This window comes from Oncorhynchus clarkii, chromosome 12, assembly GCF_045791955.1.
Source record: "Oncorhynchus clarkii lewisi isolate Uvic-CL-2024 chromosome 12, UVic_Ocla_1.0, whole genome shotgun sequence".
NCBI classification, from domain to species: domain Eukaryota; kingdom Metazoa; phylum Chordata; class Actinopteri; order Salmoniformes; family Salmonidae; genus Oncorhynchus; species Oncorhynchus clarkii.
In genome coordinates this window covers 14,626,369-14,639,705 of record NC_092158.1, presented here as the reverse complement: position 1 = coordinate 14,639,705, position 13,337 = coordinate 14,626,369, and the positions used below count along the sequence as shown (strand labels likewise).

Here is a 13,337-nt window from a genome sequence, read left to right as displayed (position 1 = left end):
TTAGTGGGCAATGCCTACTCATAATTGGTTAAAATTACACGATGCACAGTGATGATGTCATTGGTATCACTTATTTTCCTCTATCTTTATTTTTTTACTACAAAACATAGAAATGTGCAATTTTATATAATGTGCTGGAGATGATGGAATATACATTTTAAATGTCCCTTTAATACGTTGTCATCAGCAGCCTTCTGTAAAGGATATGAGCCTCAGATGAGGATAGATTGTGTGCCTTATCTTCTACATGATGAGAAAACCGTCATTTGGTTGTTTTGAATTATCAATCATTTTCAAGCAGCTGAGGTAAAACACTCAAATTCACAGAGAGAGAAAAAAACACATTTATTAGGATGATTTTTTATTACACCTTTTTTTTAAATGTAACTTTCAATCTGTACTGGTGAAAATATTGAAATATGATTTATTTGGTGTGATTTGAATTTCCAATGCTCTTGTGCAAAAATACATTACAATCTATTGTTATGGACATTTCAATAATTTGAAGCTCCAAATTGTAGTTGTCTAAAATGATGATTTATTACTGTAACATCCGTGTGAGACTTTTGAAATGAACATAACTCTTTTAAATGTTTAACAATCACATTGTGTTTGAGAGAGGTAGATCTGCAATGTATAAACAGATAAGTCTTCCCCCAGTGGTTAAGGACTGAAAGACCGATACATGTCACATTACATGTTTAAACAGCTGTTTTGTCAGCAATTTAGTGTTTATGTCTGTGCAGGATCCATGTCTGTCAGCTTTTATCTTCTACAGTGGTCCAGCCTGTGTGCTTCACTTCTATGGGTTGAAATTGAGATGTGGTACAGTGACAGTTAGCGGACTGGGGATATGATATGTATATAGACGTCTGTGGCTGGCAGGGTAGAGGGAGGTTGTGTGAAACTGTAACTTTGTGTCTTGGCTGTGGAGTGGAGTCAGTGAGGAATAGGATCCTGTGTTTACGAAGGGACTAAGGGAGACAAGACTTCAATGTTCTTGTATTTATTGAGACAATAGTCTGTAAGCACTTTTTTTCTCAGAAAATGTCAAAATAGTATTGTTTTATTAAAAATGAAACAAAGGTTTATTTGATTGACTGTGTTTTGTGTACTAAATGCAATAAAATTGACTTTAAAATGCGAAATTTGTATTTTTTTTAAATAATTTCAGTTGGACCACAACAATTTGATGCAAGAAGCACTTTAACCTCCTTATCCCAAACAATCAATAAAGGACACACGCACGCACACGCAGAGGTGCCAATTTAAAAATAGATCTTGAAATATGAAATCCGTGGTCAAGGTTAAGTGATCCTGCTGGATAACCGTGTCTGCACATGTTACGCTATATGCTTCATTCATTGTAAATTTGTATAGGCCTCGGAGTTATTCTGGTGTGTTTGAATTTTCCTTAAACCTGGGTTTGCCTGGTTGTGTGCGTGCGGGTGTGCCCGGCGCGGGGTAGGAAGCAATCACAGGCCGATGGCTGTGCTAGTGAGCGCTTCATGGGTCAGTGTGTGCAGTAATAACTACTCTCCTCTCCTCTCTTTCTCCACGGCTCTGCTGCTGATTCCTCCCGCGAGCCCAGCGGAGCGCCATCACAGACAGGAAGTCACTGTCAGGCTGCATCATGAGATTGATCCCCTACTCTGGGTTCTGTTTCAAAGGGCAGCTCTCGCTGAGGCAGACATAACGTCTCACTCAGAATATAAGCTTGTCTGTCTGTACAAAAACACACACAAATGTAAAACCCTCAAAATCGAACATGCATACAACTACAGAAATATGCCCCCCCCCCCCCCCAAAAAAAACAACAACATTATAGTAGAAAATACAATTATCGGAGCTTATATTGAGATTTCTTTGCATATTTCTATAGTTGAATGCATGTTCGATTTTGAGGGTTTTACATTGGTGTGTTTTTGTAGAGACAGACAAGATATATATCAATATAAGACTACAACTAGAACAAAGCCTATAGCAACTGCATATATTGCATATATTGCACGTATAACAGGAAGTCATCTCATGTTGATTTGCATCCATTAGGCTGCTACCTGCAGAGTCTTTCAGGACACTTGAGAGAACAATCTGACACTGATTACACAGGCAGCACCAAGCACCATGCAGAGAATTAAGGACAAACATTACACGTAAACAAATGGCTTTACAAGTTACAAATCCAAAATGTTTTTTTTCCTCATTCTGCATGAACATGTTTGAAGCATTAGCATCTTTTTCGATCTAGACTTTATCACATTTCATTTCAGTATAGGCTGGCTACATTACATGCGTTTCGCTGTGTTTTTGTGCATCTGAAATAAACCTACCGATGTTTTTATGCATCTGTTAAAATCATATATATATAACGAAAATGTGTAATATTCCATATTTCACAAAATATGATTCACAGGTAGCCTATACAGTTAAACATTCCATAAATGAGCTGCCTTTAAATCAGCAGCTGCTCAGGCCCCTCAACTCAATGTCCAGTTCTGAAATTCAGCCTAGTTGTCAGGTGAATGTCCAACGATCTCATCCCAGCTCTTCCGACAAGTGGACACAATCCACTCCCGTTCATAGTCATCTGCAGGAAAATAAATAGATTTTCAGAATAATCAAGTAAGACCATGAAGGTCAGAATAAAGCAACAACCTTTTAAAACACGTTTTAAACACACAATTATTCTAACTGAAAGGGTATAAAGAAATAACTTATTCTAATAGTTCATTAAATAAAATTGTAATGTTAAAATGTGATCGAGGAAGACGAAAAAAGGACACTGGACTGGATGCATATAATTATATCAGAGCTTTTGAAATGGACACATTCAACTCAATAACGATTTACATCTCAGTGAAAAATCAGGGTAACAATTAGGAGAAAATAACTTCTTAGTGGTACTTCAACCACCAATAAATCACCAAAAAAATGAACGACAATTTTAACAAGGATGACTCGACTACCAAAACTGCGGATAATATAGTGTTTTTCATAGTTAAAACTGAAATTACTTGATAATTGCAGAGCAAGAGGTAGCATCTCTGCTGGGACTGAATCGGAGCGTCGCAGCTGCACACACTTGAGAGCTCATCTGGGGGAACAGTGTGCGCTGGGCCCATTGTTGGGCACAGGTCTGAAGCTCTAGCCTGATTGTTTGTAATTGCCTGCGATAGCCCCAGCCACTCCAAGTCGCCTCTCTCGCCACTCTACCTGGCGCGCGCGTTCAGAAATAGAAATCACAGTTGCGAACGGGCCACGGTCTGCTCCATGCACCACGGTAACTGCATGCGATAAACAGCCTATCCACCCTTTTTGTCGCGTTGTGTTGCCTCCCCCTTCTCAACAAACGGAGGTCAGCGTCAAGAAGGTCATTTCATCACTATTTTAAACCAATTAATACCACTGCACCGGTTTCTGCCTGTTGCGAGGTCTTATAGAACTGCAATTAGGCCTTCCGTTTCTCCGAGCGCGTATGGTAATGAGATAGAATTCACACATTTTCATATGCTGTAATTTGCCCTGTATTGTGATCGTTCACAGAGTGTTTAAAAGTCACTCCTACTTTAATACAATTCTATTTGAGGGCACAGGTGGCCACCATGGTTCGGAAGCAATCTGAAATAAAATGTAAATTGTGAACACTTAACATACACTTCATGTGTTTTTAAATTGTTACTGTGGACGTCTTATAGAAAGCCTTCCATAATGAGTGTTTAGGGGCGTTTAGGGACATTCATTTGGAATGTATTAATTATTGGAAAAAAGAATTTAGCCTACACATTTTAGTTAAAAAAAATAAAATTAAAATCCTAAATCTGTTCCAAAAAATATTATCCACCAGATCCAAATAATTGTAGGATGCATGGCTGTATTGTTTGATTCATTTATCTACACATGACTGTCATGAAATAAAATAGGATAAAAGTACAAGAACAACAAAATGATTGGAAACACTGTACACTAGCTGTAGGCTATATTGCCTGTTACATTTAACTTGTGGAATAGACACCGGCTGGAATGCGCTTTTAACCAATCAGCATTCAGGATTAGACCCACCCTTTGTATAATGCATATCAATTAGCACATCATAAACATGACATTGTTGCTACAAATATTGTCTTGTTGATGAACCACTTTTCTCTTACTGACTATGCCTTTCCCTCTAGCCCCCCCGGACATTTGCTGCTGGCCATTAACTGGATATCAACTAATTCCCCACTCTCTCCAAACTCTCTCTAATTCCCAACTCTCTCACAAAAAAGCTCCGACTCACCCAGGAGCAGTGGTGTACATGGTGCGGTAGGGAAACGATAATGGCTCCTTGTTAAAACATGTTTATCTTAATCCTTAAAAAACACTCAAAGGGAAAAGTGTTTCCTGCCAACTAATGCAGAAGCAACACTTTAAAGTGTTACATTAACTTAATGGCTGTCAGATCACCTTGACCAATAGACTTAACATTACTTAATGCTGCCAGTCGGTTACTTGGGCTAATACTGGAGTATGGTTGACATTGGAGTTGTCATGATTGTGGGGGAGTCTATTTGTTGAAATGTAAATAATTATTGATTAATGTACTGCATTGTCGAGGGACCTGGAACATAAGCATTTCGCTGTACCTTTTATACCTGCTGTAAACTGTGTAAGTGATGAATACATTTTGATTTGAATTTGATTTAGGATTGTAGAGGAGATGGTTTCAGGAAAGAACATAATGCGATATTACAGTAAACATGAACACGATGACCTGAACCCAGTGATATTACAGTAAATATGAAGACACTGACCTGAACCCAGTGATATTACAGTTAATATTAAGACACTGACCTGTACCCAGTGATATTACAGTAAACATGAATACGATGAACTGAACCCAGTGCTATTACATTAAAAATAACCATGATAACCTGAACCCAGTGATATTACAGTAAATATGAAGACACTGACCTGAACCCAGTGACATTACAGTAAATATGAAGACACTGACCTGAACCCAGTGATATTACAGTAAATATGAAGACACAGACCTGAACCCAGTGATATTACAGTAAATATGAAGACACTGACCTGAACCCAGTGATATTACAGTAAATATGAAGACACTGACCTGAACCCAGTGATATTACAGTAAATATGAAGACACTGACCTGAACCCAGTGATATTACAGTAAATATGAAGACACTGACCTGTACCCAGTGATATTACAGTAAATATGAATACACTGACCTGTACCCAGTGATATTACAGTAAACATGAATACGATGAACTGAACCCAGTGATATTACAGTAAAAATAACCATGATAACCTGAACCCAGTGATATTACAGTAAATATGAAGACACTGACCTGAACCCAGTGATATTACAGTAAATATGAAGACACTGACCTGAACCCAGTGATATTACAGTAAATATGAAGACACTGACCTGAACCCAGTGATATTACAGTAAATATGAAGACACTGACCTGTACCCAGTGATATTACAGTAAATATGAATACACTGACCTGTACCCAGTGATATTACAGTAAACATGAATACGATGAACTGAACCCAGTGCTATTACAGTAAAAATAACCATGATAACCTGAACCCAGTGATATTACAGTAAATATGAAGACACTGACCTGAACCCAGTGACATTACAGTATATATGAAGAAACTGGCCTGAACTCAGTGATATTACAGTAAATATGAAGACACTGACCTGTACCCAGTGATATTACAGTGAATATGGAGACACTGACCTGAACCCAGTGATATTACAGTGAATATGAAGACACTGACCTGAACCCAGTGATATTACAGTGAATATGGAGACATTGACCTGAACCCAGTGATATTACAGTGAATATGAAGACACTGACCTGTACCCAGTGATATAACATTAAATATGAAGACACTGACCTGTACCCAGTGATATTACAGTAAATATGAAGACACTGACTTGTACCCAGTGATATTACAGTGAATATGAAGACACTGACTTGTACCCAGTGATATTACAGTAAATATGAAGACACTGACCTGTACCCAGTGATATTACAGTAAATATGAAGACACTGACTTGTACCCAGTGATATTACATTAAATATGAAGACACTGACCTGTACCCAGTGATATTACAGTAAATATGAAGACACTGACTTGTACCCAGTGATATTACAGTGAATATGAAGACACTGACCTGTACCCAGTGATAATACAGTAAACATGAATACGCTGATTGTATCAGCTTGAAAAGGCTTCCGCTTGTCTGCGTCCCAAATGGCACAAGCCCCCATCAGGCTCCGGTCAAAAGAAGTTCACTATATAGTGAATAGGGGTGCCATTTTGGGAACACACCTCGACTCACAACCAAGTGGCAGTAGCTCAAACCAAGGCTGTTTTCCTTGGCAGAGGGATGTTTTGAATGTGAACCCTTACGACTTTCAAAATAAGTTATTCCAGAAACAGGAAACTGCAACAAACAATGTGGCAATAGGGTTCCTGACCACTTGTAGGGCTGCTTCTACTCGATGCCAGGGCGAACAACAGACAATTACAGACAGACAGATAAATACCAGTGGTGGAAAAAGTACCCAATTGTCATACTTAAGTAAAGATAGCTAAATAGAAAATTACTCAGGTAAAAAGGGTAGTCACCCAGTAAAATAATACTTGAGTAAAAGTCTAAAAGTATTTGGTTTTAAATATACTTAAGTATCAAAAGTAAATGTAAATTTGCTAAAACATACTTAAGTGTTGAAAGTAAAAGTAAAATTATAAATCATTTCAAATGCTCTATATTAAACAAACCAGACGGTACCATTTAATTTTTTTCTATTTATGGATAGCCAGGGGCACACTCCAACACACAATTTATAAACAAAGCATTTGTGTTTAATGAGATCAGAGGCAATTGCGATGACCAGGGATGTTCTCTTGATAAGTGCGTGAATTGGACCATTTTCCTGCCAGCCATGCAAAATGTAACGAGGACTTTTGGGTGTCAGGGAAAATGTATGGATTAAAAAGTACATCCTTTTCTTTATGGATGTAGAAAAAGTACAGATACCCCCCAAAACTACTTATGTAGTACTTTAAAGTATTTTTACTTAAGTACTTTACATTACAGATAGTTCGTTTTGTGCTGATAAGACTGCAGAGATGTAGTGTGTATCAGCTCAATCTGTTCCTGTATTCCACTATTGACTCTGTTCAGTTTGTAGCGTATATTGTGTGATGGATGATGCACTCTATGTATCTCTGGAATTAAAAAGCTGCTCCATAAGAGCTCTTGTATAGCTGGAGAAATTCAAGCATGTCAGTTGATCAGGCAGCAGTGGGCTCCATGTGGCGTTGGTTGGCAGGAAGGTGGTGGAAGTAAGACACACCTTACTTCCACCCGCGCCACGACTCCACTCCCCCGACTGGACCGACCTCAGAGGGGTTGGGTCTAGTCCAGATGACCCGTTTCACCTCATCTTTCCTCAGCTGGGCTGCTGCTGTGAAGACTCAGAGATTCTTCCTCAGGGCTTCTTCCTTCCATCTGCTTTTGTGCTTCTTTTCATGTCTTGGCCCAAAGCCTGGGCACTTCCCTGACCCTTCCTGCCTGGCCCAGCATCGCTCTGGTCTGAGGGCCCTGCTCCGCTCCCCCTTCCCCCCGCACACATCCCTTCTTCTGTCCTCTTCCACAGCGGTGACTGCACTCTTTCCTCTCCTCTTCAAAACACATGGTCCCCACAGGGAGAGCAGTTCCTCTCAATGTCCAGTTAGTGCCGGGGCCCTCTGCTCTTCTCCTTCCTGGATGGAAGCCATTGGCATTAAATTCTATCTTCACACCCATTTTGACAGACATACCTTCAACCTCTCAGAGATTATTAACATAGATCCAGAGGACACAGTGTTCCTCGTCACGTGATGTGACGAGGCCCAATGATCCTTCTTGTGCGTGCGGTTCCTCACACACACTGGCTGTCTATTGAAAGCTTATATGCATATTTCATTTTAAATTCTTCACTATATTAGTTCCTAAGTAAGGGCTAACAGAAATGGAGCATCAAGATAATGGATCTGAGGGGTATATTAAAGCAATACATATATGTCCAATATGGCCAATATACCACGGTTAAGTGCTGTTATTAGGCACGATGCAATGTGGAAAAGGAATGTCTTTCCACAAACCCCTGAGGTGCCTTATTGCTATTATAAACTGGTTACCAACATAATTAGAACAGTAAAAATACATGTTTTGTCATACCCGTGGTATGCTTTCAGACAATCAGCATTCTGGGCTCGAACCACCCAGTTTATAATGGTGGTTTTGAATGGCTGACATTTCATCCTTGATAGTAGCTGTAATACCCAAGGCCGTCTACGGTATACTGCTAAATCAATCAAAGATTTCCTGTAGAAAAATGCCCTACCAATACGCAGTACAAACAGCAGACACCAAATTAATCTGAATCCAATGATTGGAACAACTGTATTTTACAGCTCCTCCTCTTTTCTCCTTCAACACTACCTTCCTCCCCTCCGTTTCTTTGGTCAATACCAGAACTGTTATGAAGGAAAAAATCTGAACATATTTCTTATTGCACATGTTCAGGACATCTGTTCAGGATATGCATCTCTTTGTCTGTTTTTGTCTGTCTGTTGTCTATATACATAAATGAGATTTGCATGCTCCGGATCAAGCAGTGATTAATATGAGGACACTCATCTGTATCATGTTGCGTATAGTTACTCTAGACAGGGTTTACCAAACTATAGTCTGGCTAGTACATCATACACCACTGCCTGTCTGTCATGATCTGGCTGGAACCACTAGTACATCCTAAACCACTGCCTGTCTGTCATGGTCTGGCTGGGACCACTAGTACATCCTAAACCACTGCCTGCCTGTCATGGTCTGGCTGGGACAACTAGTACATCCTAAACCACTGCCTGCCTGTCATGGTCTGGCTGGGACCTCTAGTACATCCTAAACCACTGCCTGCCTGTCATGGTCTGGCTGGGACCACTAGTACATCCTAAACCACTGTCTGTCTGTCATGGTCTGGCTGGAACCACTAGTACATCCTAAACCACTGCCTGCCTGTCATGGTCTGGCTGGGACCACTAGTACATCCTAAACCACTGCCTGCCTGTCATGGTCTGGCTGGGACCACTAGTACATCCTAAACCATTGCCGGAATGTCATGGTCTGACTGGGACCACTAGTACATCCTAAACCATTGCCGGAATGTCATGGTCTGACTAGGACCTCTAGTAAATCTGGGACCACCAGTAAGTCCTAAACCCCTGAGTCAGTCAGTGATCATCCACATACACACACCTGTGTTTGTGGCAGGCTGATCAAAGGCAGTCATAAATATACACTTTCATATCATATTTAGCATTTTATGTGTGTATATAGTCTAAGCCTATACACTCACTGTTTCCAAATAATGCCGACTTAGCTGCAACTTATGGCAAGAGATAGAATATAGTGTGGCTATTATTTCACAAGACAGACGATGACATCACAGCTGGGCTGTCTCCCATAGATAGACCCCCATCCATCCCATTCACAGAGAGACGATTAGATCCATAACCGTTTGTAATCCATGACATTGTCTGGTGATGCAAAAACTATGAAAAACTGGCAAGGCTATTGGAATTCCTATCTCAAAACCTGACAGACCTCGTTGCCTTCAAATCAAATATCCCACATCGAGCACTCAATGGGTGGAAAAAATGTGTTTAAAATTTTCCCTTTGAAAACAAAACTAAAATGACTGCAGTGGAGAGGCATGCTTGGCTGAGAGGACTACAGATGATGAGTTATGGGGTAATAAGGCTGCCTCAGCAAAGTATCTGGCTGAAATAATCTTACATTAGAGAATATGGGTAATCCGTTTAGAGTATTTTATCAGTTTTTAATATCAAATGTTTCCCAGGTGACCAGAGTTTACTGATGGGATAATAATTGCCCTGAACATTATAATAAAGCAGGGATGCAACTTTTGCTGGGGACGAGGCACACCGTCGCCTCGTTTTGTACTACATTCTAAAATTGCATTTTTGTCCCCCCCAGTTTTATCATTGGAATGTCATACAAAACAAGGAAACTGTGTGCTTTAGGGCCATGTGGACGCCTCTGAGTGGTTGGGTAACCTGTTTGGGGTGTTTATCCAACTGGATTTAAAATATATATATAAATAAATAAAGTTATGTCCCCCCACTTCTAAAACCAAAGTTGCACCCCTGTGATAAAGGAATGAGGCCCAAAAATATGATAAGTTAAGATAAAAGACAAAGTCAAACTCAGTACTGGAAAATTGGAGGTTACTGCGCATTCAAATGAGCCGGAGGTCAGAAATATATGTGATACAATACGCCTGGATCTGTTTTCACACTCAGTGTCAAAACCTTGAAGTGAGCTCCAACAGTCTCTGCTCACCTGCGTTCCTCAGGAATTGATGCTCATAGTCAGTGATAACCCTGGTGTTGGGGTCGTAGAAGCCGTCCCCACAGTCATAGCAGCCATCTGGGATGACACGCGGCGGGTCCAGGTCTGTCAGCTGAGACTCCCCTGCCAGGACAGATAGACAGAGAGTCAGTGACTGGTCAAGTCCTGAGGCAAACAACAAAAAACAAGGTGACTGAATTTGACAAAACATACAGATTGTGGTAAAAACCATTGAGATAATATGTTCTATCCCATTGCTAAGGTTATTGAAACTGAATAGATTATTATCCTATTACTTTACGATTTAGTCTGCTTGTAAAAAGGTAGATTTTCATTTAAAAAGAAGAAGTGCATGTTTTACCTGCAGGTTTGAGTCCATTGCACCTCTCAGTGTAGAACTGTCTGTCATAACCATCACAGAAGTCCCAGTCCTTCTCCTGGTACTCAAGCCCATCAGAGAAGGTATACTTTCCCTGTGAATGAAACACTGTAGTATCCTGCAACATAACTGTTGTTATTTAGTCATAAATGTGAAACTTGTATCTAATGGCAAATAAGGGATATTAGGGGGAAAAAAAACAGACAAACTTTTCACCACTTCAATTCTGTTTGGATTGGGGAATTACATTTCACCACAACATAGGCCTAAGTATGTCAATATGGTTGAATAGTCTTTAATCGTGTATCCTTTGTTGAGAGATCTATGTTCCATATCCTGTGAAGTTTTTACCATGAAACAAAGAGAGGTCTGAGCTGGATGGGAGTGAGGTGTGTTTGGTCATGGGCTTGCTAAACCTAGATCATGTCTAATGGACCGCAGTAATCATGATAATAATCGAACTGGTTACTATTATGGCTGAGATACGCATGAATGAACGGTTGACCAAAAAGGAATGTTTTTCCTGTGTGGAACATGCAGAGAGCACATGTTGGAGGAGAGGTATGGAAACGCAATAACTGCGACAATGAATGTGAATGATTGCTAAAGGGGACCAGATGTAATGGCCACTATAACCAATGCGAAACACACACACACACACCACACCACACACACACACACACACACACACACACACACACACACACACACACACACACACACACACACACACACACACACACACACACACACACACACACACACACACAGACACACAGACCTACACACACACACACACAATCACAGAAAGTATGCTCCACACCTGTTTGGATATCCCTTTCTCCCAAGTTCCTTCATATTTGCTTCCATTTGGAAAATAGAGAACACCTTTTCCATGGAACATGCCATCCTTCATATCCCCAACATATCTTGTCTCTGTGGGGAATTTATACTCTCCTTCTCCCTCCATCCTGAGGAACAGAACAAAGGACATAGCTAATTCACCAATGGTGAGATGATAAGAACATTGGACTTCAACTTGTGCCAGAACTGGTGCAAGCTAGCTAGCTACCCACTACTGCTAAAGTAAGCTAGCTAACGTTATGTCACATTACACTTTGACACATAGAAGTTTTGCAAACTGGCCTACGGCAATTTTTTAAAATTAATTTACCTGCCATTCTTGAAGGCTCCAGTGTAACTGCTCCCTGTGAACTCCATATTTGCTATGAAGTTACAATGAAAAACAGAGGTTAGCTTAGCGACAGCTGTCTGGTTTCTGCAGCAAGCAGGTTGTGTGACAACGTCGCCATGGAAACGGGAAACTTGTGCCTTGTCTCTTTTTTTCATATTTCACCGCATGAAGTGTATTATGATAAAAGAAGTCTAACATGTTGTCTCTTGTCTTAGAAAATAATAAGTCTTGTAAACACAATACTTGAATCCAATGTTCCCTCTAAACTACCGGGGCCTGCGCAACTCCCCATGGACTGCAGCTCAGAAGAAAAACCAGCACAGAGAAGCACGAGATTGAATTTTACTCAACTTTCTTGAGTTTTCCCCATTAGTTAACACTATCAAGTCAACGTTTCCCTTTAATGTGGGAATGGTGATCGAATCAACGCAATATTAGACACTTTCAACGCAACATACCCGAAAGAAAACGAACTATGCAAGACTTAGTATGCAAAACTAACTATATGCAAATAGACCATTGCCATTTATGGATTTGTGCCGTTCACTTGGAACTGGACTGTTTTACAGCATGAGTGTCAGGATTATAATGGCTTGTTTTGAAATCAAAGCAAGAGTTGCATGTAGCCAGGTGTGTATATTTGTTCATATTCTTTGCTAGTTAGTGAGTTATTAACCCAGTTAAAACTAATTTGTAGTCAGCAATGTGGGAGTGATTGTTCCTACAAGAGCACAAACCTTGTACATTTCTAGCCATATTTGAAAAGTGAGTCCATTAAGGAGGTTTTTTCTTTGTCTTAAAGGGGCAATGTTGTATTTTGAGAAAGGCTTGAATAAGCTAAGTAGCCAATAGGCAGAGGGTAGCATAATTTGTCTGGTTCTCTGTAATAATGGTATGGGAATAATAATGAATTTAATTTTGTAAAGTGATTTCTTGCGTCAAATAACACAACAACATTTTCAGTCACCTTGTCTGAAGGACAAGTGCATTAACAGGTTAATGTCAAGCCCTGCATGTTTTTTCAAAAGTCTCATGGAATGTAGGCCTACATTGAACACCACACATTGGCTGCTACCGTAGGCTGAATGATAGAACTGCTATTTTTATATTAAAATGTAATATAAAGCATTTTCTCCATTGTTTTTTTTTATAGTAGGCCACTCTGGTAGGCCTACCTACATTATGATCAAATAGCCACAGTAGCCTAATTGGCCCCAGTTAAAACAATACATTAAAGTGGGTACAACCTCAGTGTTCACAGTAAATGTGCCGGAAGTTGCATAGAAATTTCACAAGGTTCAAGTTTGCGCTCAGCAGACCTG

General features: G+C 40.0%; 1 protein-coding gene across 1 annotated transcript; it reads right to left on the bottom strand.

The window, feature by feature from the left end:
• Positions 1-2,510: 2,510 nt before the first annotated feature.
• LOC139421878 (MORN repeat-containing protein 5-like) lies at positions 2,511-12,096 on the bottom strand. The gene is made up of 5 exons (XM_071173006.1): positions 11,995-12,096; positions 11,644-11,791; positions 10,803-10,914; positions 10,433-10,564; positions 2,511-2,590 (listed from the first exon to the last, which is right to left on the bottom strand). Exons 1-5 carry the CDS (start codon positions 12,039-12,041, stop codon positions 2,511-2,513), a joined length of 519 nt encoding a protein of 172 aa, XP_071029107.1. The 5' UTR covers positions 12,042-12,096.
• Positions 12,097-13,337: the final 1,241 nt, after the last annotated feature.

What these genes read in the sequence shown, in the direction of transcription:
- LOC139421878 (XM_071173006.1), bottom strand. Translation starts at nt 12,041, where the DNA reads ATGGAGTTCACAGGGAGCAGTTACACTGGAGCCTTCAAGAATGGCAG. An exon ending in GGAGCCTTCAAGAATGGCAG is followed by an intron (nt 11,792 to 11,994) that starts GTAAATTAATTT and finishes TCTGTTCCTCAG; the next exon opens with GATGGAGGGAGAAGGAGAGT. An exon ending in CAATGGACTCAAACCTGCAG is followed by an intron (nt 10,565 to 10,802) that starts GTAAAACATGCA and finishes CTGTCCTGGCAG; the next exon opens with GGGAGTCTCAGCTGACAGAC.